This window comes from Hyaena hyaena, unplaced genomic scaffold (genome assembly GCF_003009895.1).
Source record: "Hyaena hyaena isolate Hyena2069 unplaced genomic scaffold, ASM300989v1 scaffold_52, whole genome shotgun sequence".
NCBI classification, from domain to species: Eukaryota; Metazoa; Chordata; class Mammalia; order Carnivora; family Hyaenidae; genus Hyaena; species Hyaena hyaena.
Window position 1 is genome coordinate 1,674,560 of NW_024080684.1, and position 26,281 is coordinate 1,700,840.

The window sequence follows — 26,281 nt, forward strand, 5'->3', positions numbered from 1 at the left end:
CCACGAACCGTGAGATCATGACCTAAGCGAAAGTTGGATGCTCAACCGACTAAGCCACCCAGGCGCCCCAAAATTCAACAGGGTTTAAAGGAAGTGGAACTCAGATCAATTTTTGCCATTACCTTCAAAACTGATCTGACCTAAACAATACACCAATGCTAAGGTCTGAGCATGGTAATGCCCTTCTAGTGGATGGAAGCTTTGGAAAGACTCTTTATTCTCTGGTAAGTATCATTTTACGCTAATCCTACTATGACCAACCTTGATCTTGACCTAGTATGAAACTTGATAGTAACCCTTGAAATATTCAAAAGACTTTTACTTGTATTTTTCCAAAACTCCATAATAAATATTACGTAAGTCATAAGCATCAATAGAATCATCTACAATAGTCCTGTTGCTTATTGCCCAGAGGCCATATTGAAAAAATCAGTTGGAAAAAATATTAGAATAAAGTAACAATGGGCAATGGAGAGAATGGAAAGGGCCAAGAGAGGGATCAATGGTACTGATTATGTCATCTTCATTGAGAAACACTGAATACAATCTCACATCTTTCATTAGCCAACAGACTCAGCTTCAGCCTGCTCCCTGCTTTTACTTAATTTATAAGCATTGCTTTATTGGCAACAAAAAAAAAAAAACAAAAAGAAATGATGAATTACCTTCTCCTTAAGTCATAAGTTCATGTCCAGTGCAGCTTTTTGTGTGCAGCTTACAAATTTTGTTTTACAAATTATGAGAAGCAGAAGGGACACTGCTTGCATTTTCATTTTTCAGGTTGAGTTTTCAGCAGGGGAGACAGAACAAACTTTGGAGTTTGAAATAAATCCGACCTGCAAATCACCACGGAAAAATTAAATTGAAAGTTAATAATTAAACCTATCCACTGCTAGCCTGAGGAAAAGCTGTGAACTTCTAAGCATGAAGATTTGTGTTCAGGTCACATACTGCCTGTCCTTCATCATATCCTGCTCACACTACAGCAAAGCATGCATAATCCCTCTGATGCCAGTTTTCATTTGTTTGAGCGGGCATCACTCCCTTGGCCACAGCTAATCACCTCTGCCAGCACCAATTTTGCAAGATGGTGTTTCTTTCTCCCACTCTTTGTTAAAACTACACACATTTTAACAGTGGCCTTGGGCATTGTAATTCACTCTGGAATAGTAACTTTTACCCTAATACTTTCATTTTGCCAGGAGGAGGAAAAGTTGTCTGAAGACAGGTTGGTAGTGGAGGAAATGGCAAAAAAAAAAAAAAAAAAAAGACTCATCTTTGGAAATCCTCAGTCATACTGAGTGGCCTTTATCTTCACTTCAGAGAGCAAGCAAAAGTAAGTAGAATATGGAATAAAGTTCTCAAGCAATTTTATTAGTGATCTATTAAGGAGAAACAGTCCTGGACCTGAATGATCCTTATTGTTGATATATATAGCCTTGTGTCAGCAAATAATTACAAACTTCTGGCCTTTTCACAGGCCAACCCAGGAAGTCTAGTGATAATTGCTTATTTTTATCTGATAGCAAAATACATGACGGTAATAAGAGGCAACAGCCTACACAGAACAGTCAAGAGGAGCTCTATGTGCTCTTGTCTCTCAGAGCTAAACAGAGGCAAATCACCAAATTTCTATGACTCTGATTCCTCTTCTGTAAAATGAGAATTTTAAATATCTCATATAGGGGCACCTAGGTGGCTCAGCCAGTGAAGCGTCCGACTTTAGCTCAGGTCATGATCTCCCGGTTAATGGGTTCAAGCCCCACATCAGGTTGTGTGCTGACAGCTCAGAGCCTGGAGCCTGCTTCAGATTCTGTGTCTCCCTCTCTCTCTGCCCCTCCCTTGCTCGCACTCTGTCTCTCTCTATCTTTAAATAAACGTTAAAAAAAATTTAAATATCTCATATTATCATTCTAAGAATCAAATAGAAAAACGAACATGAAAGAGCTTTACAAAATAGAAAGTTCTACTCATAGATCATCAGTTACCCTGTTTCTATCCAGGAAGGGAGTTAAATTTGCATTAACTCATCTATTCTCTCTCAACAAGTCCTCCTCCTTAAGAACAACTTATTCAGGGGCTTCTGGGTGTCTCAGTGAGCTAAGCATACAAATTCAGTTCAAGTCATGATCGCAAGTTTGTGAGTTCCAGCCCCGGATAGGCCTCGCTGCTATTAGCACAGAGCCTGCTTCAGATCCTCTGTCTCCCTCTCTCTTTCTGCACCTCCCCCACTTAAGCTTTCCTTCTCAAAAATAAATGCTCACTCGCTCACTCGCTCTCTCTCTCTCAAAAATAAATAAGCATTTTATTTAAAAAAAAAAAAAAGGTGGGGACACATGGGTGGCTCAATCAGTTGAACATCGAACTTGGGCTCAGGTCATGATCTCACCTTCGTGAATTCAAGCCCTACTTGGGGCTTACTGCTGTCAGCACAGAGCCAAGCTTTGGATCCTCTGTCCCCCACCCCCTCTCTGCACCTCCCTCAATTGTGCTTTCCCTCAAAAATAAATAAGCATTTAAAAAAGAAAGAACAACTTACTAATTTCCAAAAAAGACGACTTGAGTTAGGGGTATGGCTGTACTAAAGCTACTGTCCCGAAAAGGAACTTGATGTATAGCTTTGGTCTAGTGAGACTGCACAGGAAGTAAATGTTCTGACTGCCATCACATTTATAGTTTTAAGAAGAAGCAGTTGAACTCTACAAACACTGGGTACTTCACTTATTGGTTTATATCATGGTTATACTTATGAAATGACATTAGATCACTAGTATCTAAAAGGTGGATGAACTCAGTTTTGTGAGAGGTAAACAGGTGTTTCACAGCTGGGAGCTTCCAGATACCTAAGTGCAAAAATGAACCATGTTTTCTAAAATTAGCTCTGGTGATTCTAATATTGAAACACATTACTCCATAGAGAAAATTTTTTGAAGAATTTACAGGGCACTCTGCAAATATAGGATTGAATATACCATTGGAATATTCAACAGGAAGAATTTTGCTTAACCGTTAACTACTGAGTGATAGTGTATAGATTCCATCTCTATAGTTGAAACTGCATCTCTGCGTGCTTACAACTGAATCTCTGTAGTTTAATATTTGTACAGGCTAACAATAATTATGTCTGCAGAGATTAATTACCCCAATTAATGTGAACCAAGATGAAATGAATATGTGTTTATTTTTACATACTTCTGCCAGGAGCCAGTTGGACTTAGCCAAACTATGACCTCAGTTCTCTGCTCCAATAGTAAGAAGTGACATAAAAATATCAAAGATAACCTTTTTCAGCTCAATATACATTTTAAATGCTAAGTCAAGCTGTACTTCCAAAAGAAAGAGCCATAGTTTTGTTTAGTAAAATGATCAGTTCTCCAATGAAGAACTCTGCTTGCCCACCACTCCAGCATTTTCTGGACTCCTTTTTCAACTTGCCTCAAGAAGCCTGGGATAAGGTAACTGATTTCCACCAAATTTTACAGGGTTTACTTTCTGTAAATGGCTTCTTTCAGGCTTAGAGGTCTGAGATGAAGTTCTGTATTGTGTAGGATACCAACACTCTGAACTATCAACTACAACAGATGTTTTCTTAGACAAGAACTTAACTTCTGTGCTTCTGACCACACATGCCGAGACTCCCCTTTTTGAGCATTATGCTGAATCCTCATTAGGTACTCACTAATCATTGAGTCCCTGATGGTTCCTGCTGATCATTTTACAAGCTCTTGGCCCCGAAGCCTCTCAAGAGTTATTTCAAAGTTAACTAAACGTAAACCTTCATTCATGAGAGTCTACCTCTTAAGAGGAAAAGGAAAAAAAAAAAAAAACCACTAAGATATTGGAAGGCCTGCTTCAGTACAATCCATGTAGTTTTTCTCTCCTCTTAAACTATTCCCTCACTTTTCCTGAGAAGCCTTTTAAATAACTTTTCTGACAGAGATAAGGTTCATCCATACCTAGACAGCGGCTGCTTTCTAGAAGCAATAACAAAGGTGCCTTTGCAGAACTCTCCTCTGCCTTTCTACTAAATCACTCCCATCTCTTGCTTCAAGCGGAGTCCCGCCCCTTAAGCGAGGAGCTCCGCCCACATCTAATATCTTCGTAGAACGTCGCCTCCCCCTTAGAGGTTCCAGCCAATTCTGTACTCCAAATGTCGTTGGGCAGAGCTATCGCGAGATTCCAACTGTACACTCTGCGAGACTTTAACCATGTGGACTTGCGCAGAAGAGACTTATGAAGCTATTGCTGGAGAAAAGGGGCGGGGCGCTCCGACGTGCGCGTTCACCTTGACCTTACGCTCGAGCGCGCACCCGGCAGCTGGGAGCTGTGGTTTCTGGGCCCCCCGGGAACCCCAACACAAACCAGCGTAAAGCGCGCGTGCCCGTCTCATACGGGTGTTCGGTGAATGGTGAATGCGTGCTCGGGACCTTTGGGGGCTTTAAGTGGAGCCCCGAGCTTTGGTGCAGAGTCTCAAGAGGCTTGGAGAACCAACCTAGGTACGCGCTTGGGTGATGGAGGGTCAGGGGTCAGAGGTCGGGGACGGAAGACCTCTCCAAACAGACGGAGATCCCTGGGAAGGAAGACTTGGTTGTCTAGAGTCTAGGAAGCTAGAGGGCTGAGAGGGAGCGCCACCGCGAGTCTCCCCGACCCTTTCCCATCCCAGTCTTGGGGGCCTCTGGACCGCCACGGCTCCCCCGGGAGAAGGTAGGGCCGTGGGGAAGGAGGCTGTGCTTCTCCCCCGGGGCTAAGGCCAGTCAGCGGTGTTTAGAACAAGCGCCCGAGGGACTGTCGCGCTCCTCGGCCTCGCGGTAGCTGGTTTGTCGGGCCTGCTGGGAGCGATCTGGCGGTGACAGCCCAGCTCTGACTCCTTGAACCGCTTTTGAGTTTGGGAGGAAAACTGAGTAGATATCGCCATTCCTAACAGAAACGCCCCTGGAGGCTGGACCTGGGCAGCCGCCTAGTTTCTAGGTGCGCTGGGTTGCAGTGTGGTAAACGGGAGGCGAGGTTTCTAAGTTAGTCTGAAAGTTCTCAGTTACCTTTGCAGTCAGATTAATTACATTCGCACCAAAACCACCCTTGTTCGTTGTACATTTTGCCTCCGTGGTCGCTGCTAGGTTTGTGAACAAAGATTTGTTGTCTGATGATTGACTGTCATTGTCAGCTATAAACTTTTATTAAAATAATGGCCATTCATCTCGTGACTTTTTTCTAAGTGACTGGGTATTAGCCAGGAGGTAGAAATCCTAGATGTTTGATGTTTTCTTACTTGTATTTAAATTACCTTAAAGCTTTAATTGAATAAAATACAATAACTTTCAAGTCATTACAGGTATTGAAAATTATTTCTTTGAGTAATAGCAAACATGAGGACACTCTCGGGAATAGAAATGATCCATAATATCTGAACTGTCACCACAAAGGGTCTTTGGTTTATGATCAGAACCCATGCTGGAAGCTGAGCACTATCGAGCATTAGTGAGCTAAATGAGCCTGTACTGGATAATCTGCTCTTCCTAGAGCTTCCCAGGTCGAGTTAGCCAATAAGCTAACAGTTGAGAATAAAATAGTTTACTTTTGAAAGATGCTATTGTACAATATGTCCTCTTTTTGGCCAAGCCTAAAAGAACTGCACTTGTAGGATTATTAAAACAAATCTTTTATTACGAGTTCAGCCTACAAAGATTTGGAGGGACAGGATGTGCTGGTGAAAAAGCTTCTTACAGGGTCATTTTTCAAGTTTATGTGACTGACATATATTTGGGGGTTCAGTAGATTAAAACACTCTCATCTTGCTGGAGTGACTACTCCAGAAAGATTGTGGTAATGCTAGATCATTAAGAGCTTTTCACTAATCAGTAATGATTGGGCTTTGCTTACACAAGGCTCACCTTGGGCAGCAGGGTGACAGATGTATACTTTTTGCTTCTCATAGCCTAAATCCAGGTCTACAGTGGATTTGTTATAATTAGGATTTGTAGGTGTCTTTTCATGAAGAGATAATAATTTGGAGGGGAAAAAAATCTGAATTTAAGTTTAATTGGTAATCATTTGTTATAATGTCTTAGTAACCTAACATTTTATGCTTATTTTTCTAACAGCTGTCTTTGTTTTCTGTTGAAGATACAGGTTAGTCAGTTTTCTCTGTCTCATTCAGGGCCAGAAAGAGTAAAGAATAGTTTCACGTCACTTATAATCTTCTAGAACGTGGTTAAGAGACTCTTGTCCAAAAAGAAACATGGCACTTAAAAAAGAGGGAGGCTATTCGGTATTTGGGGAGTTCGAGATAACTTGTTTCACCTTATTTGGTATGTCCTTTCCATTCTGGCACTGACCCCATTGGGGGTGCAGTGGTGAATAGGATACTGTTTCTGCCCAGCTTCAAGTCCTTCAAGTTAGAGCACGGTAGCAGTTGGGATCAAGGAGGGGAGGTCGTTAACTCAGCATGCCCAGTATGGAAGGTTTTCTGGGGAAGATTGGGACAGCAACAGGCAGAAAAGTGTAAAAGGGCATTTTGAGCAACAGGCTTTTTACATTTAAATGTAGGACAATTAAATAAAGCGTGGTCCATATTTAAAAACTGCATATAATTATGTTTTACCCAAACACAGATATTTAAGGGGGAGGGGTAAGAAATAGAATGACCAAAAATGGGATGCATGTGGTATGAAGAAAACCAGAAGGATTTGGAATATGATTAGAGATTTATAGAATTTTACCAGTACTTGACTCCTTAGCTTCCAGCTGACATGATTGTAAGTAGTTTTCATCAAACAATATCTTCTTTGGTTCAAGAAATAATCCCTAGATAGAAATCCCTTAGAAAAGAGTCAACCAAAACAAGATTTTGTTTGTTTGTTTGTTTGTTTAAATCATGAATGTATGCTCAGTTCTGGTTTAATGGGCTGGGATGTACATTAGCATCAGGATTTTCTTAAAGTTTTCCCAGATGATTCTAACATGTAGTGAAGTTTGAGACAGACAGATTGATGGTCTCTGCCACATTAAAGTTGGATTCTTGTAATACATGATTTGTAGTTCTGAGGGTGATGATAATAACAGCTATCACTTCACTGAATATATGCCAGATTTCTGTTAACTATACTATTGCATTTACATTTTTTTTACATTTATTTATTTATTTAGAGAGAGAGAGAGAATTCAAGCAGGCTTCGCACTGCCAGTTCAGAGCCTAACATAGGGCTCAAATTCACAAATCACGAGATGATGACCTGAGCCAAAATCAAGAGTCGGACTCTTAACCAACTGAGCCTTCCAGGCCCCCCAATATTATTTCTAAGCACAGCCCTATCATTCCCATTTTAGAAATGAGAAACCTGGCACAGAGAGGTTAGGGTAGATAACTGTTCCTCTGTCACACAGTCACTCAGTGCCAAAGCTAGAATTAGACTCTTTTCTCCACATTGTTTTGCAGATGTAAGACTCTATAGCCATTTGTTTTGGGGCTTTCCGTGTTAACAATTCCATAATTACCGTGTTATTAATATTATGGTTGGTGTAATAGATTGTGTAACCCCCTACCTCACAGCCGCACCCCTTGCTGTGAATAGTTCCACCCAGTGAAGAAGTTTGGTACATTCCCCACCTCTTGACTTTGGGTCCATTTGTGTGACTTGCTTTAGCTCGTGGAACCTTGTTCTTTTGCTGTGACCACACTTTGAAGAGTACTTGTATGTTTGGATTCACACCGTTAGACCTCAGCCATGGCCTTACGTACATTTGTGGGTTGTTTTGCTGGTCCTAGGAGGTTTTGGGCAGAGTTGACCTGCTCCTCCAGAAACCTAGCCTCGGTCAGCCAGCCGTCACCTAACCTGCAAATCTATGAGAATAAATGATTGCCCTCTCAAAACACTGAGCTTTGAGGTGGTGTGTTATACCACATGTGTGTGGTCATAGTTAACTAATAAGCTGATTAGCTGAACTTTTCAAGGTTCCAAATGACCAAGTTCGAGTGTTCTAGCCTGTGTTCTGATGAGAATTGGGCACAGATAAACACATAGGTTATTAGGGGCTTCCTGTATTGTTCCTCCAAGATAATAGAGGAGATAAGATGCTTATAGTTAACCATAGTAAGAGATTGGTTTTTAGTCTATTACCTGCACATTCATTAAGCAGTCACTACCTAAGGAAATGGAATTCTCATGATTGACTTAGATCATATGCTTGATAGCTTTTTGCAGTTTTGTGAATGTTTTTTATATTTGCCCTGTCCAGTGTAGTAGCCACTAGTCACATGTGGCTATTGAGCATTTAAAGTATGGTTAGTGAGACTGAGGAGCTGAGGTTATGGTATTACTTAATTGTATTTAAAGTTAAAAAGCCACATGTGGCATGGCTACTAAGAAAATAAATTTTATTCATTTGTATTTTGTTAATAAATTGCTCATTTTATCTAGTTTTTTCAAGTTTGTTAGAATAAAGCTATTCTTAATAATCTCTTATAATTTTAAATCTTTCCTGTATTTACATTTTGTGCGTTTAACATCAGCTTTATTAAGGGGTCCCTGGGTAGCTTAATTAATTAAACCTCTGACTCTTGGTTTTGGATCAGTTCATGGTCTCATGGTTCTTCCTGGGTTTGAGGCCTGCATCGGGCTCTGCACTGGTTATGCAGAGCCTACTTGGGATTCTCTTTTCTCAATCTCTCTCTCTCTCTCTCTCTCTCAAAATAAATAAAATAAACTTTAAAAAATAATGTAAGTGCAATAGTACAGTTAACAGAAATTTGGCATATATTCAGTGAGTGGTAGCTACTATTATCATTGCCCTTAGAACTATAAATTATATATTACAATAATCCAACTTTAATGTGGCAGGATGGGGACCAGAGAGCTGAGGCACTTCCTTGCCGATACTAACCACTAACCTGCTTTCTATCAGTAGGTGCTTGCCTTTTCTAGAATTTCATGTAAATAGAATCATACAGTGTATGATCTTACACATCCGACTTCCTTTGCCTAGCATAATGCTTTAAAAATTCATCTATGTTTTATCAGTAGTTTATCACAGAGTAGTAGTACACCGGTTTATCCATTTACTGAGTAATGGACAATTGGGTTGTTTCCAATATTTGGCTTTTATTAAAACTGATATTAACATTCAAATTTAAATCTCTTGTGAATCTATGTTTTTATTTCTCTTTGGTAAATAGCAAGGGGTAGGATTACTAGGCAGTGCAGAACAGTTTGTATTTAATTTTATAAGAAATTAACAAACATTTCCTGTTAGAATGTTTGAGAGTTCAGTTCTGGCTGCTCTACAGCCTGTCTTTTAAATTTTAACCATTCTAGTGGATACATAGTTTCCTATTGTGGTTTATAGGTTGAATTTGCATTGTCTTTAATGACTGACCATGGTAAAGATATTTTCATGTGCTTATTTGCCACTTGTAGATCATCTTTGGTGAAGTATGTGTTCAAAATTTTTCATTTTTTCATATGGTTGTCTTATTGCTGATTTGTAAAAGTTCTTTTTCTATTCCACATACAAATCCTTCATCAGATAGTTGTTTCACAAATGCTATGTCCTGTCTGGCTCCCCTCTCATTTTTATAAGTGTCTTTTGAAGTGCCAAAGTATGTAATTTTGTTGAAGCTTACTTTACCAATTTTTTATATTCACTGCCTTTTGTAACCTATTTAATTTTTTTTGCCTGATCTAATGTCACTTAGATTTTCTCTGGTTTTCTTCTAGAAGTTCTCTAGTTTTAGCTTTTGTATTTCAGTTGATGGTCTATTTCAAGTTAATTTTTACATGTGATATGAAGTAAAGGTAAAGGTTCATTTTTTTGCATATGGCTGTTTATTGAAAAGGACATTTTTTGCCCATTGACTGCCTTTGAGTTTCTTTCTCAAAATCAATTAACCATATGTGTTTGGGTCTGCTCCAGAACACTTTATTTTCTTACACTGATCTATATGTCTATCATATACCATTACCATATTGTTTTGACTACTGTGTTTGTATACCATTACCACACTGTTTTGATTACCATCAGTGTAAGTCTTGGAGTCAGTGTAACTCTTTCAACTTTACTCTTTTTCAAAATTATTTTGATTCTTCTAGATCTGGGCATTTTAATATACACTTTAGAATCACTTGTCAGTTTCTGCAAAAAAAAAAAAAAGCAGCAGCAGCTTACTGGAATTTTGAATGGGATTACTTTGTAGATCAGTATCTAGGAATTGACATTTCTACATCTTAAGTCTTCCAGTCCAGAAACATTCCAAATTGAGAATATATCTTAAACTGTCCTGAAGTTAAATTTTAATTGTTTGTACATCCTTTTTCTTTTTCCAACTACATTGTTGGAACAGGTGGCATCAACCATCATTACAACTTTATGATTTAATCTCTGTGAGTTGTTTTGTGTTTCATATAGGAATTGGCTATTTTTTTTTTTTTGGGAAAAGTTTAGTTTGGGCCTACAAAATACAGGCTGCTATCAGATCAGTTCTTCTTCTAAGGTGACAAAGCTTTCTTTTTCTTTTTTTCCTACATTTTTTCCTTCTCTTTCTTTTATTGTCTCTGCTCCATTTCCCCTGGTTGCCATCACCACCTTATTCTTTCCCAACTATTCCTGTTATCTTTTTATCTGGTAATCCCCAAAAAGAAATACATTCTGTATTTCATCTTCCTCTTTTGAAAGAGAAAATATTCTTTTTGGAAATTTTACAAATTCTGTAAACTCCTTTGAATTATAAAACAAGATTGAACTTTTGTTGTGATGATTATGTGTTCAAATGTTACTAAAACTCTTCAAATATGTGTTTCCAGTATAGTTGAGAGATTTACCTTACTGTCATGCTGCTCATTAAATGTGTTTTTAGAATTCATTGTATTTTATACAACATGTTAACTTTATTAAATGTATCCATTAAAAGACTATTATGACCATTAGACTTTCTATTATACATGAAATTATGGCCAGTGTGGTCCTTACCTGTATTTGACTTATTTAAAAAAAAACTTACCTATTGCTTTATGTATCTCTCCAAAGATTTCATATTATGTATGTGGGCTTACTAGTCCATGGTGAATTCTTAATCTGGGAGCACTTTAATACTAGAATCCTCTCTTGGAATGCTTACCTGTTGCCCTTGTCTTCTAGAGTTCACATTTACCAACCAAGAAAACTTGAAAATGAGCAGCCGACGGAAACGTGCTCTTCCAGTGAAAGTTGATGAAGAAAAGCAACAGCAGCTTCATTGGAATATGCATGAAGACAGAAGGAATGAACCTCTCACCCTAACTGATGACGAGCACCCCGGCTCAGGTTCAGATTTCTCTTCTGCTCACTGCATCATCCTAGATGATGATCTACAGGAAGGAGTGGCTCACAGAGATAAAAAGAGGTGTTCAGAGGCGGTGAGCACCTCAAAATCAGTTGATAAAGAAGAGACTGGTGGCATTTTTTCTCCTTTGTCTATAAAGCTGAATATTGTGATTTCTCCCTCTCATTTTGATAATTCTTGGAAGGCATTTCTAGGAGAATTAACTCTTCAGCTTCTTCCCAAACAGAGTTTAACTGAACATTTTTCAGAAAGGAGTTTTACACTGATGAGTTCAGAGTCAAGCAGTCAGTTCCTGATTTATGTTAATTCAGAAAATGAAGATGTAGAGAAACAAGAAAAAGGACTCAGTGAGCCAATCGATATTTGTGATAAGGGTATTCGAGTGGAATCATCTTTCAGTGGTGAAATGCTCGAAGATTTGGGGTGGCTACAAAAGAAGAGAAGAATAAAACTTTACCAAAAACCAGAAGGGAATCACATTATCAAGGTACTCAGTTTTCGTGGTGTGTTTTAAGGTTCTTCTGCATTGGGCAGTCCTATTTTGAAGTTAACGTAGATAAACCTTCCAGCAATAAACCTTTCATCATAAAGTTTCCGGGTGTATTTTATTTTGGGCTTTCAGTAACCATAAGAAATAGATACTTACAACTGATCATTTCCAAGCTGTCCTCTTTCAAGATATGCCAGTTCCTCCCTTCCAGCTCTATTCCCTGTGTCTTCTTTGGTCCTCATCATCTCTTCCTCTTCCTTCAGGCTCCTTATTGCCCTGCTGGCCTTTTCAGCTTCATCTGCTTTGTCTCTGGAATGGTATAATATAAATGAAATGGAATTCTGCTCTTCACCGCCTACAGAATTAAGTATAATCTGGTGTATAACTCCCTTCTTTGATAGACTCTTGTCTGCTTCTCCAGCCTCATCCTTTATCATTCTGCTTTTTATTTTGTCCCATAAATTCCAAACTGATTTCTGTCCTGCACATTTTCTGGCTCTATTTCTGCATCTTTGCTTTTGCTTTCACAGTTCCCTCAGTCTGGGTTGTTCCCTTCCTTTTCCCTAATAATTCCTGGGCATTCTTTAAGATTCAGCTGAGTTTACTTCTCAAGGGAGATCTTTTCTTAAACTTCATGGATGGTGTTACATGCCCTTCCCTCATAACACTGTACAGATGTTTATTTTTTCCGTGGCTACTTGTAGTGTACTTATGTTTTAGATTTTCTTCCTTCAGTAGACTATGAAATCATTTATCTTCACAGCCTAGTAAAATGCCTGAGGCTAAACAGATTTTCAGCAAATGAATGAGTAAATTTGTAATTCATTTCAGGCTCTTATTTACTAGCCAGGTAACTTTATGTGAATCATTTAATTTCAGCATCTTTCTGTATAAAATGTAAATAATAATCATTCTTTTTACCTCATATAATTGTGTTGACAGGTGAGATAATATAAGTAGATGTACTTTATAAACTATAAAGCAGGTTAATATGCCTTCATGCCAAAACTTCAAAGGATAAGAAATTCTAAAATGTTAAATTCAGGAGCACCTGGGTGGCTCAGTCAGTGAAGTGTCCAACTTCAAGGCTCCAATCTTGATCTCATGGTTCACATGTTCAAGCCCTCTGTAAGGCTCTGTGCTGACAGCTCAGAACCTAGAGCCTGCTTTGGATTCTGCATTTCCCTCTCTTTCTGATCCTCCCCCGCTTGCATGTTCACTCTCTCTCTCTCAAAAATAAATGAACATTAAAAAAAAGATTAAAAACGTTAAATGTTAAATTCACCTTTGTTCAATTGAAAACTATCCTTTGTGTCTTTCTCACATTAAAAAACGATTGCATTGGTACCCTTATCTAGAGTTACAGAATTGATAGAAGGAAAGGGGAAAATTTAGAAGTGCTAGATTGTAATTAATTCTTCCCTGGGCAATGAAACTTTGCAGCCACGTATTCCGTCTCCTTGTTGATCATGAATGCCAAAATTGTGGCTTGGTGATAGCAAGTATGTAAGAATTCGTGGCTTATATATCTGTGTTCTGTCTAAATTCCCCATAGACTTGATCTCTTCTGTCTTCTTATCCCAATTTGCATAAATATTTAAACATTTATTGCTGCCATAGTAAGCTAACCCTAGGTGGATACAAGGCAGAGTACAAATACATACAAAAGTATATTCTTGTTTCTTATTCCCATATAATGCTGACTTGCATTCTTGTTCTTTAGTAGAATATGAGACTCTCCATGATTATGGAATCAGGTCCAGGATAATGTAGGGAAAAGAAAGAAAATGCATTTAGTGAGAACATACCATTAGAAACTTTCAAAATTGTATTATCTAGGCTATCTCAGAATAAGCTTCTCTCCATTTTGCAAATGACAGAGCTTGAATCAAAATAAATCGATTACTTTGCCTGTTTTTTTAGCTCCTAAATACCAGTGCTAGTATTCAACTTCAAGTCTTTTGACTGCAGAACTTCATACTGCATTGTTTTGCCAGAATCAAGATATATATATTATATCAATCAAGACCTGTTTTTCTATACATTTTAGTATTTGATCTAGTCATAGCAATTCCCAAACCTAACTGTGCTTAAGAATCCTGGCATATGCATCAGAATCTTATGGGGGAAATCTGCATCTTTAGCCAATTTCATTGATTATTTTGATACTCATCAAATTTGGAAATTATTGACTTGATAGATGGAATTGGTGTTCTCATCACATTCTCCCAGGTTCAGTTCCAGTTTGGGAAGTATTTTTTTTCTAGCAACTTGAATGGTGCATTACACATAGTAGACACTGCATTTGTAAAATGAATTTGTTGTTGAAAGTAAAACTCTGTAAGGGAGGTTTGGTAGGTATATATTTAATGCTTGTGGGGAATGTATTGTGAATACTTTTAAAAAACAGTATAAAAAACTTTTTTTAATGTCCTCATAAAGAATGTAATGGTATAATTAATACTATTTTTATGTTGATTAATCCTTTGTAGGTTGGAATTTATCTTTTGGAAGGTGGCCTAGCAAAACTAGACTTTTTGAGTGATGCAAATTCAAGAATGAAGAAGTTTAATCAACTTATGAAAAGAGTGATGGAAAAGTTGTACAATTTTATTATTCCAGGTAAACTTAAAAATTGGTATTACTTAGGACACCTGGGGGCTCAGTCAGTTGAGCGTCCAACTCTAGATTTTGGCTCAGGTCATGATCTCATGGTTTGCAAGATCAGGCCCCACCATCAGGCTCTGTGCTAACAATGCAGAGCCTGCTTGGGTTTTTCTCTCCCTCTTTCTACCCCTCCCACACTTGTGCATGTGCACATGCGTGCTCTGTCTCTCTCTCTCTCTCAAAATAAATAAATAAACTTTAAAAAATTGATTATTACTTGAAGAGTTGTGGGTTTTTCCCAAATCCTAAACATAAAAACCAAAAAAATGATAAAACCATAATAAAATTAAGCAGCCTCTAAAATCAATGTGTGACAAAATTATACATATCTGAAATGCCCCCACTAATTTGTGTCTTTATTTGCTAAATACTGTGCTTAGCCTAGAGTAAGTACTCAAGAAATGTTTGCAGAGTCAATAGTCAGAGTCTAAAAAGATCTGAGCTGATTGGAATTTTTGCATTATTCTTGTGCTTTTATTTTGTTATGGCCAGAGATTCTTGGCTGGCCTTATTCCACCTCTCCTTTGCAGTCTGACAAATAATCTCAAGAGCCTGCTTCCCATAAAGACCAGTTATCTTTGCTACTGTTTCTTGCCAAGATGTTGCATCCTTGGTCAGGACTGCAGCTTCAGAGTTGTCTGCCATTGGTTCCCAAGGGGAGAGTGTGGATGGCTTGGTGCAGCCCATCAGCACTACTGGAAAAACGGCTCAAATTCTCCAAGCCCTGCTCATGGTGGGTCAGCATTATTTCAGGTGCAAATTGTAGAACATTTTCATACTGGAATGTTTGGGAAGTCACTTTCTAAGCTTGACTGTTGAGTTGTTTCTGCAGTACATTCTTTGCAAAGCTTCAGAATACTAATAAGAGTAGGGGTGCCTGGCTGGCTCAGTCGATAGAGCATGCAACTCTTGATCTCAGGGTCTTGAGTTCAAGCCCTGTGCTGGGTGTGAACCCTATGTAATTAAAAAAAAATTACTAATAAAAGTAAATCATTTTGCATGTTGAAGACTTTAAAAGGAGAACAATCTCTGGTTTCATGATTGGAAGGGATGCTTTTAAGTACATTTAGAATTTCTAAGGTTATGGTGACAATTATTCTGCCTTTTAAACATAATACAAGTTGAACTTCTCAAAGGAAAGTATTAAAGGATTTCCAAGGAAAACTTCCAATTTAGTTGTCAATACTAGATTACACAACAATAGAGCTTTAAATTACCACACTTATAACTGGACATTCATTATAAAATTTTGAAAATCTCACATGGCATATTTTTATTGAAAAAAGTAAATTATGTATTTTGTGGCATAGTCTTCATTCTAGGGCATATTCTGGAACAGTTCAGAAATAAATCATTAGCTAAAGTGGGTTTGTACATTATTCATGATTTTGAGGGTTTTTTTCATGTGTTAATAGTCACAAAAGTCTTTCACAGGGCAGTTTTGCCCAACAAGTGAATCTGGTATTTTTATAGATTTGTATTAATGGCTTAAGCACTTCTTCCCTAGTTGGCTCCTGCTGCTACCAAATGTCTATCCTTTTTTGACATAGAAATAAAATGGGAACCCTTGTCTTACTAGACATAGAAAAATTATGTCTGCATGTGGAGTTTTTTATGTTAAGATGTAAAAGTGAAATAAATTATCCTTTTATAAACTGCAAAAGATAACTCATATGCAGATGTTTATTAAATATCTGCACTGAGCAAAGCATGTGCCGGCTTCTCTGAGGAGCTGTAAATACAGAAGACGGCCTTCGCATTACAGTTGAGCTCACAAGGAAAGAATACACATAAATGATTGTACTACCAGACAGATTGCAGTGTATCACTATATCCAAATAGAAGGGTGTTACAAGTACACAGGGGAACACATTAATTCTAACCAGGGAAAACAAAAGAAAATGCCATGGAAAAAGTTGAACTATCTTAAAGGATAGGGTAGATTTTCCATCAGCGAAGAATTAAGGATAGGGCCTTCTAGTCCCAAAACACACTGAGCAAGGCCCCAGAGTTTGAAAAATGCATAGTATGCTCTTAGAATAAGAATTGTTTGTCAGTTATATAAAGTAGATTGGGTTGTTTTGAGTACATTTATTGTTGGATGTACAGATGTGTTGGAAGAGGATGAAGAAGATTCAGAGAGTGAGCCAGAGGGACAGGACATCGATGAACTCTACCAGTTTGTGAAGCAAACACATCAACAGGAGACACGGTCCATCCAAGTGGATGTCCAGCATCCTGCATTGATTCCTGTGTTGAGACCATACCAAAGAGAGGCTGTCAATTGGATGCTGCAACAAGAGCATTTCAGAAGCGCTCCTGCTAGTGGCAAGTATAAGATGCTTAAAGACAAGTTGATCTGAGGGATTACAGGCAAGATAATTAGGAATTAATTATGATGGAGTGAGTTTTCCTATGAACAAAATCGTAGTTTAAGAAGTTCTTTGAAATTGAAAGCCAGAGAAAGTCATTTGTAAGTTCCCTCAACGATAAGTGTTTAAATTGATTTTTCCTGCCAGAATAAAGACTGCCTTGATTGGAATTTTTAAAAGCCAATAAATTTTTTACATGCCTTTCTAACTAAGAATTGCTCTTGGAACCTGATCAAATGAGAATCTTGCTGATATCTGCAAGAGGCTTCACAATTTAATGATGAATATTAGCAACAGAAAGCAAATTTACAAAAGTGGGAGACTGGTGTGTGACTGATTCTCCTAGGTTTGCATTTATTTTCATAACTCCACAGAGTAAATAATAAAATGTTATCTGTTAAGTGTTTTTGTAAAAACAAATTTATGGGAGTTATTTATGCCTTTTTATCACGATCTCTAAAGGGATGGGCAGAAGGAGATTTTTTCATGATTCTAAGAAGTGAAGTATTGACTATTTCTCTTCCATTCTGTATAGATTTATTTTAATGAGGTGTAGCTCATACTTGTTTCTCCCATAGATTCCAGTTTATACTTTTTTATCCAGCAAAATTCATTTTTTAATTTTGGAAAATAAAAATAGCCAACATTATTTCATCCTACTCCCCCTCATCCCAGACTCTAAATTGTATTAAAGCAATTAATTTCACATGTCATATCATTTAATCTGGTAACATTACAGTTTATTTTAATAAAAGAAAGTGTTCCTTTAAACAGATATAAAATATGTATGTTACGATGGATTTTTTAAAGCCAGTAATTCTTTAATACTGCCAAATCTCTCTCCTTTCTCACTTCTTTTCTTCTCCCCTCTCTCTCTCTTTCTCTGTTTCTCTTTCTGTCTTACAGTTTATTCAAATTTGAAACCAAATAACATTCATACATTGGAATTAGTTGTAGTCACTTAAATTTCTTTAATTCATAGATTTTATCTCTTCACCTTCTGTATTTTTTCTTATAATTTATTCGTTGAGGAAGTTGTTAGCTCTGTAGTTTCCCACAGACTGGATTATTTTTTCTCCAAAAATTTTTTTTAAGTAACTTTTCTTTAAGTAGTTTTATTAAGGTATAAGTTATTTAGGGTAAAATGCACAGCTCTTAAGGACACAGTAAGATATATTAGGACAAATCTATGTATCTGTGTTACCAGTAACCCAATTAAGACATAGAACTGGATTTTCTCAGAAAGTACTAGCCACACATGCCTCTTGAGGCTTGAAATGGCTGTCCAGATTATGTGTTATAAGTTTAAAATATATACCAGATTTCAAATAGTACAAAAAAGATGCCCAGATATCTCATTCATAATTTTTATATTGATGACATATTAAAATGATAAGATTTTGGTTATATTAGGCTAAATAAAATTGTTAAAACTGATTTTACTTGTTTCTTTTATATCTATGATACGGTGCTAATATGATATATTTCCATCACCCCAGAAAGTTCCCTCATGGCCCAGTCAGTTCTCCTACTTCAACCCCTTCAGGAGGCAACTAAGCAACTACCATCACCATCAATTAGTTTTGCCTGTTTTTGAAACAGTAAATAGAATAGCAAGATGTGGGCACTCGAGGCCGGGGAGAAGTTGGCCTCTTTGAATATGATGTTTTTGAGATTCATTCATGCTGCATATAGCAGTAGTTCATTCTTTTTTAACTACAGAACGGATTTTGTTGATTAAGTCCCATGTGTCATTTATAAGTTTTGTTCCCTGTGGTTCCCATAAATTGAAGCTGTTTAGTCTTTTAATTTTTTCATTTTATAAACCCTATGTATCTATATTCCTACTTCACCTATTAATCTCTAAAGCAGGCAACAAAATTACTTGCTGTTTCACTGGTAGATTCAGACATACTTCCTAATTTGGCAGTTGGTTTAAACAACTTAAAATGTTAAGGGAAAGGATGGTGGAAGATTCTGGTTGAAATACACTCAGTACTTCAGTGTTTTAGGTATTAAGTTTAAGTATTAAGACATTTTTCTTCAGTTAAATAAGATTTTCCTTCTGCTCCAAGACCCCTGTAAAAGGTTAGGTCTGATTTGGGTTAATCTATTAGCCCATGAGCATATGTCTGTTGAGTTATTTAAAGACTTTAGGCAACTTTTTGAAGGATTTATAAAGGATAAGCTATTTTCCTTCACTGGGTAGGAGTTGTTTTCCTGTATTCGTTTTCTTTTCCTGCTAATCCTCTATGATTTACTATCCTTTGTTTTTCGATCATAAGTTACTTATGTGGAAAATGTTGGTGCCCAAAGCAAAGGAAGAATAATTATAAGAATAATATTGAAAGAAAAGAATGAGATCCTAGGCTTTTTTGATGTGTATGTGGCTTCTGAGAGTCTCTTGACTAATAACATTTTTATTTTAATGTGATTTTCTGACAGAAAGGAAAACAAACAAAACTTGTTCTTATGGTTATATTTTTCTTTAGAAAATGCCCTGCATTTCTTATGGCGAGAGATTGTTACACCTGAGGGCTTGAAACTCTACTACAATCCATATACAGGCTGGTAAGGCAAACTTTATGTGCTAGATATTAAAAGTTTTATAAAAACCTGTGTGAGATTGGGAGCATATGTCTTTAGCCTTGGTAGTACCTCAAGAAGAAATACTAAGTTGAAGTCTAATTAGACTTTATATTTTTACCACCTTTATATGTAAGACAAACATGAAATTAATACTACTTGTCATTTTTCTATAAATGAATGCAAAATAATAGACTTAAGATGCTTAGTTATTCATATTTAAAGAGATTATAATTTTAAGTAAAAATGTCATCGTAAGTGGACCATTTCTCATTTTCATTAAATTTGGTAATTTCTATTATAAAAGTTATAGGAATCATTAAACATAGTAACATCATAGGTGAATCAGTAGTTATTGTGCTTATTTTTTTATTCACAGACACAGAAAGAAGGCAGACATGCCTCCTTTTACTTAAAGAAGAGACAAAAAATGATGTTATTTACCTGTACCACTCCAGTTTCTGCAGACTCAGTTGTCCGCTCAGGCAGTTTTTTGATTATCACAGTTCTTTATTCAATAACCTAGCGTTTCAAATTGTTTCACACTAAAATGTAAATTAAGAAAACGTTGACTTTTAAAACAGTTTTCTTTAGGAATAGTGTAATTTTTACTTGCAATCCTGTGATATGTTTTTCTTGTTTTTTCCTTCAGCATGATCCGTGATTACCCAAATGCTGGGCCACAGTTGCTTGGCGGAATCTTAGCAGATGAGATGGGTCTCGGAAAGACAGTGGAGGTTTTGGCTCTCATTCTGACACATACTCGACAAGATGTCAAACAAGATGCTCTCACTCTTCCTGAGGTAGGAGGAGTACCATAGGGCTGAGAAAGCAGGGGACATATGTTCTCAAAAAGCATCATATGTTGAACATTTGCTTGGCACTTAAGCCAACACTTTAAGTCTCCTCTGAGGCTAATGATTTGTAGTAGTTATTAGGTAACTTCAAGTGGGCACAGAAAATAAGATGTTTGTGACCTGGCAGGGTTTTTGTAAATGATGTTGCCCAACTAGGAAGGGGTATATGCTGTCACCGCGATTCCTTCTAGTTGGCAGAGAAACTCATAGGAAAGTACTGTTACTCCCTCAGATGTTTTGTCACTGCTACAAACCTCCATGTTACCACTAAATGTTTTTCAGAGTAATGTTTTTTAATTGTACAGATCTCAGATATGTAAGTCATAGAATCTAATACTTAAAACTTTGTTAAAGAGTAAGTAGTTTTGTAATTAGATTGCTAAATGAATCAAACTCAAAGTCCTTGTTCTAAAATATATAATTGTGTTTAGAAATACGAATTTTAGGGACACCTGGGTGGCTCACTCAGTTAAGCATCCGACTTTGGCTCAGGTCATGATCTCACCACTCGTGAGTTTGAGCCCCATGTCAGGCTCTGTGCTGACAGCTCAGAGCCTGGAGCCTGCTTCAGATTCTGTGTCTCCCTCTTTCTCTGCCCTTCCCTCACTCACACTCTCTCTCTCAAAAATGAAAAATTGTTTAAAAAAATGAAAAAAAAGAAATATGAATTTTAGACTTTATGGAGGAAAAAAAAACAGCTCCACTGAAGCAAATGCAGCTCATAGTTCATAATTTCCAGAAGTAAAACCTAAAATCAACACACTAGGTAAGAGTATAATTACGTGCAGGGCTCACTGTGCTCACAACTTTAGGGATAATGTGGCCTTCTGATAGGGTCAGGTTTGCAAAACCAACCTCATAGATTTGAGTAGGGAATAATACCTATTTCATTGTTTAAAAAAATGAGTTGGAATATATAGCGTTACAGTAATTTTTTTAATGTTTATTTTTGAGAGAGAGAGAGTATAAGCAAGGCATGGGCAGAGAGAGGGGGACAAAGGCTCCAAAGCGGGCTCTACACTGACAGCGGCGAGCCTGATGGAGGGCTCAAACTCACAAACTGCAAGATCATGACCTGAATCAGATGCTCAACTGACTGAGCCACCCAGGTGCCCCAGTTTTACAGTAACTTCTATATTTTTATGATTTAACTCTTGGTAACTTCTATATTAATTCCATATTTAAATAAGCTTTTAAAAAGTTAGTTTCTGAAGGAGCACCTGGGTGCCTCAGTCGGTTAAGTGTCCAGCTTCAGCTCAGTTCATGATCTCATAGTTCATGGGTTCAAAACCCACGTCAGGCTCTGTGCTGACAGCTGGAGCCTGGAGCCTGCTTCAGATTCTGTGTCTCCTCCCTCTCTCTCTGCCCCTCCCCCACTTATGCTCTGTCTATCTCTCTAAAAAAATAAACATTAAAAAAAGTTAATGTCAGAAGTTCCACATGTAACATTTAGGTAATTTAAGATAATATGCACAATTTTAAAAAGTGATGGCTAGCAGTAGCCCTGAAATAAAAATAAGGTTTCTATATATGAATAGCATACTTAGCTCTTTCTTTCATCATTTTTTTACAACTCTTTTGCATCTCCTAATAGAAGGGTTAATTTTAACAAGCAGCTCCAATTACCGAAAGCAAAACACTATGTGACTACTGAATGTTGTTTATATCAGGGAAAAGTGGTGAATTATTTCATTCCATCCCATCATTCTGGAGGAAAAGTAAAAAACACAGAAACCCAGAATACGGAATTTGAACCAAAAGAAAAAGTTCAGTGTCCCCGTAAGTATGAAATCTCTGAAAGAAAATACCTTTTTACAGTCATCTTTGTCATAGTTCTTATATTTCTTATAGAGAGATATCTTGTAATTGTTATGAATAATTGTTTTCATAGCTTATACTTTGTATAAATGGAGTCAATTGCAAGCCATATTACCTTAACAAAAGTAAAGATTTATTCTTTCATTTGATTGATTCTGTCTTTCTTGGTGTAAATCTTGTTCTGTCTGTTATATTTAAACTTCTTAAGCTTACAGTTTAAACCAGGCTTTGTTTATTTTCCAGGATAGCCTGCTAGCCAGCAAATGTTTCCTTTACTAATGGTAGCATATACATAGATTATTGTGAGAGATTTTGTTTTCAATGTAATTTTAAATGATAGTTGCTTTGGAAGATTAACAATTAATGAGTAATTCTTTAGATTATTTCTATTACAGAAATTATTATTACATTGAGATAAATTTTATTACATATTCTTCAAAATGATGATATACAGACAGGATATCTTCAATAAAAATCTTTTATTTTTTTCTTAGTTCTCTGTGCATATTAAGAATAACTGTATTCTGTTTTTTTAATTTCAATTATTTTGACTAAGTTAGCATATCCTTTTGCATATAGCTACACGTGTGATGATCCTGACAGCTGTGAAAGAAATGAATGGAAAAAAAGGAGTTTCCATCCTTTCCATCTATAAGTATGTCAGTTCTATATATAGATATGATGTTCAGCGGAACAGGAGTCTTCTGAAACGGATGCTGAAATGTTTAATTTTTGAAGGTCTTGTGAAACAGATTAAAGGGCATGGTTTTTCTGGGACTTTTACATTGGGGAAGAATTACAAGGAAGAGGATATATATGATAAAACAAAAAAGCAGGTAACAGAACATTTAAGTTGCTCTATATGATGCCTTACAGAAGGAGTTGACAGATCCCACTTGACACTGACGCTTTTAGAGACTGACGATAAACAAACCAGGAAAATCACATATGGCTGTAAAATACCTTTTCTTCCTTAATATAAGTTTCATCAGAGTAGAAACTATATTTTACTAATCCCAGAGAAGAGTGCTTGGCACATAGCAAGTACTCAATATATATTTCTACGAGTTATATTAATGGGTTAAGCATATTAAAGAGTTTAAAATAACACAAAAAAAATCTTTTTTAAAGAGAAAAAGTAGGGTGGCTAGTCGGTTGAGTGTCTTACTCTTGATTTTGGCTCAGGTCATGATCTCACAGTTCATTGGATCAAGCTCCACATTGGGCTCTGTGCAGAAGCCTACTTGGGATTTTCTCTCAACCTCTCTCTGCCCTTTCTTCCATTCGTGCACGAGCACTCTCGTTCAAAAAAATAAACATTAAGAAAAGAGAGAAAAAAAATAAAATGACTCTGTCCTCATCACGCTGTTGTCAGTTAAAAAATCTGTTCTATAGTTTAAAAATAATTAATGATGTCTTGCATAGCTCTTTATATACATTTTCTTTTATATATATTCTCATTTTTCTTGTGTCATCTTATAAAATTTTAGATTTTGTTATTAAACTACTTTGGGGGGGGGCTATTAATTTCAAATTTGCTTTAAAAAAATAATTACATAGCTGTACAAACATAAATCCGGTAATTGGGGCACCTGACTGACTCAGTCACAAGAGCATGAGATTCTTGATCTCAGGGTTGTGAGTTTGAGCCCCATATTGGGTATAGACATTACTTAAATAAGTAGACTTTAAAATAAATAAATCAGATAAAGACTAATGACAGTAAGTCAAAATGTGGAGCTACCAGCTTGTCTATTGTGAAGGAAATGACAGATTAAAAAGTTCATTTTCTGGAGTAGGAGGTATCCAACATTTTCCTCAGCCAGAGTAGAAAGCTGCAGTGAACTTCTGTGCTTCCAATAATCCTTCTGTCACCAAGAAAGGAAAATCTTCAATTAATACCATTCATTTCAAAGTGTCCCAACTCCTCTGTTCAACCTCAGCTCTGACATCGCTTCTAGGAAGCTTATGCTGGCACCTAACTCCCCGTCACAGCCCCTCTCTGTTATGTCCTCCTCGTAGGCATTCGTGTACTATTGTTTCACTTTTTCCAACAGACCTCGTGGGGACCAGGAGCTCAATATTCCTCATATTTGTATCGCCAGCATCTAACACTATGCCTTTCACAGAATTGTTACCCAGTAAATAATTTCAGGAGGGTACAGGTAGAAAGGAGAAAGAAGGAATTTATTTGCTAATTGCAGTAACAAATAGATTAATTTTCACTTTATTTAAATGCTGTATTTTCGCACAATTGATGTTAATTGCCTAAGTTTGTATGTTTATGTATTATAAACTATTGGTCTTTTACTGGGTTAGACAAAATATGAATTATAAGATGTTAATGTCAAAGTATTAGTAGCTCCCTATCTTTCTAATTTTTATTCTCTTCAAATCTTACTTATACAGAAGTAGAGCCTTCCTTTTTAGACCTGTAGACAACAGAGCTGCTACTTACAGAGGGCAGACTGAAAGCCAGTGATCAGGAGTGATTCTCTACTGGGAAAATGGTAGCAAAGAGTGGCTGTTGGATTTTTATGGAAAGATCATAAATAAGGTTGGGGATTTAATTTCAGAAAAATAATTATATTGATATAAATTAATTAAATAATATTTTTCATAGGCAGTAGGGAGTCCAAGGAAAATACAGAAAGAATCCAGAAAATCAGGGAACAAAGACACAGATTCTGAATACTTCCCATCAAACACATCTGATGATGATGACGATCCTTATTATTATTACTATAAGCCTCGGAAAAATCGTAGTAAATTCAAGAAAAAGCCTGTTCTAACCACAAAAAAGGGAAGAAGTCAGCCTAACATCAGTCTCAATTCACAAGATCACTGTCCAGCTACCAGTGACTCTGGAATTACTGATGTTACCACTACTAAAAGTACATGTATCTTTGAAATCAAGGAAGAACATGGAACAAAGGACCAAGGTGAATCTATAAACCCTACTGATCGTGATGTGCCACAATCTAATATTGTGAGTCCCTGTAATTCCTCTGATTATCGCTTTGAGTGCATATGCGGTGAACTTGACCAGGTAGACCATAAACCTCGTGTTCAGTGCCTGAAATGCCACCTGTGGCAACATGCAAAATGTGTGAATTATGAAGAGAAGAATCTGAAGATTAAGCCTTTCTACTGCCCCCATTGTCTTGTTGCAATGGAGCCAGTATCAACACGAGCAACTCTGATCATCTCACCCAGTTCCATCTGTCATCAGTGGGTGGATGAAATCAACAGGCATGTGAGGTCATCATCTCTTCGAGTCTTGGTAAGGCAGTTTGGACTCTTTAAATGGATAGGAAAATGTCAATTTTTGCTTCCCTGTGATAATTTTTATAATCTTTATCACTTTGTTGTTTATCCCCAAAATTAATAAGGTAATTATGAAATCAGAACTTGAAGAGGAAATTGAGAATGAGAAATAAAACAGTAGACTCTGTATTGTTTTCTGACGTCAGAAGTTCAGAAGTTAAAGCACTTTGAGTTAGAAGATGTGGAAGCTTTTGAAAAAATTCATCATGTTAACCAAAAAGACTTCATATACCCATTTATACTCTCAGAAAGGCAGCTCTGTGTAATAGTAGCTGTTGGTCTCATCTCTGCCTCTTAGATCCAGAGTCATCCTCTGAAGCCTCAGTCACATTATCTGTAAAATAAGAATTTCCTCTTTCAACAAATATTTATTGAGCACCCCTAACATGCCAGGAACTATGCTAAGTTCTAAAAGTAATACCCCCTCACAGTCTTACTGTGAAGGCTAAATGAATTGATAATGTACTGGCACATAGTACATTGTAATTTACTAATATTAGTATTTTTTTAAATTGAAGTATAGTTGACATACAATGTTCTGTTAATTTCAGGTGACTAACAATGAATCGACAATCCTGTACATTATGTTATGCTCACCATGACAAGTGTAGTTACTATCTGTCAGCATGCAACGTTATTACAGTATTTTTGACTGTATTACTTATGCTGTACTTTTCAGCCCTGTGACTTATTTATCTTATAGCTAGAAATCTGTACTTCTTATCCCCTCACCTATTTCATCCACCCCTTCAATTCCCTCCCCTCTGGCAACCACTAGTTTGTTCTCTGTATTTATAATACTGTTTTATGTTTGTTGGTTTGTTTATTTGGTTTCTTAGGGTTCCACGTATAA

At 36.8% G+C, this 26,281-nt stretch overlaps 1 protein-coding gene across 3 annotated transcripts in view; it reads left to right on the forward strand.

Annotated features, from left to right (window-relative positions):
- Positions 1-4,349: 4,349 nt before the first annotated feature.
- The window catches only part of SHPRH (SNF2 histone linker PHD RING helicase), an 88,473-nt gene continuing 66,541 nt past the window's right edge, over positions 4,350-26,281 (forward strand). For 2 of the 3 annotated variants that reach the window (XM_039230900.1, XM_039230901.1), the window contains exons 1-9: positions 4,350-4,496; positions 11,128-11,798; positions 14,294-14,423; positions 16,578-16,796; positions 19,333-19,411; positions 20,079-20,229; positions 21,954-22,062; positions 22,681-22,937; positions 24,725-25,384. In XM_039230900.1, coding sequence (XP_039086831.1) covers positions 4,406-4,496; positions 11,128-11,798; positions 14,294-14,423; positions 16,578-16,796; positions 19,333-19,411; positions 20,079-20,229; positions 21,954-22,062; positions 22,681-22,937; positions 24,725-25,384 — 2,367 coding nt within the window. In that variant the 5' untranslated portion in view covers positions 4,350-4,405. Of the gene's footprint in view, positions 4,497-4,623; positions 4,705-11,127; positions 11,799-14,293; positions 14,424-16,577; positions 16,797-19,332; positions 19,412-20,078; positions 20,230-21,953; positions 22,063-22,680; positions 22,938-24,724; positions 25,385-26,281 lie in introns of those variants that run through there. The other variant, XM_039230902.1, reaches the window with a different exon arrangement.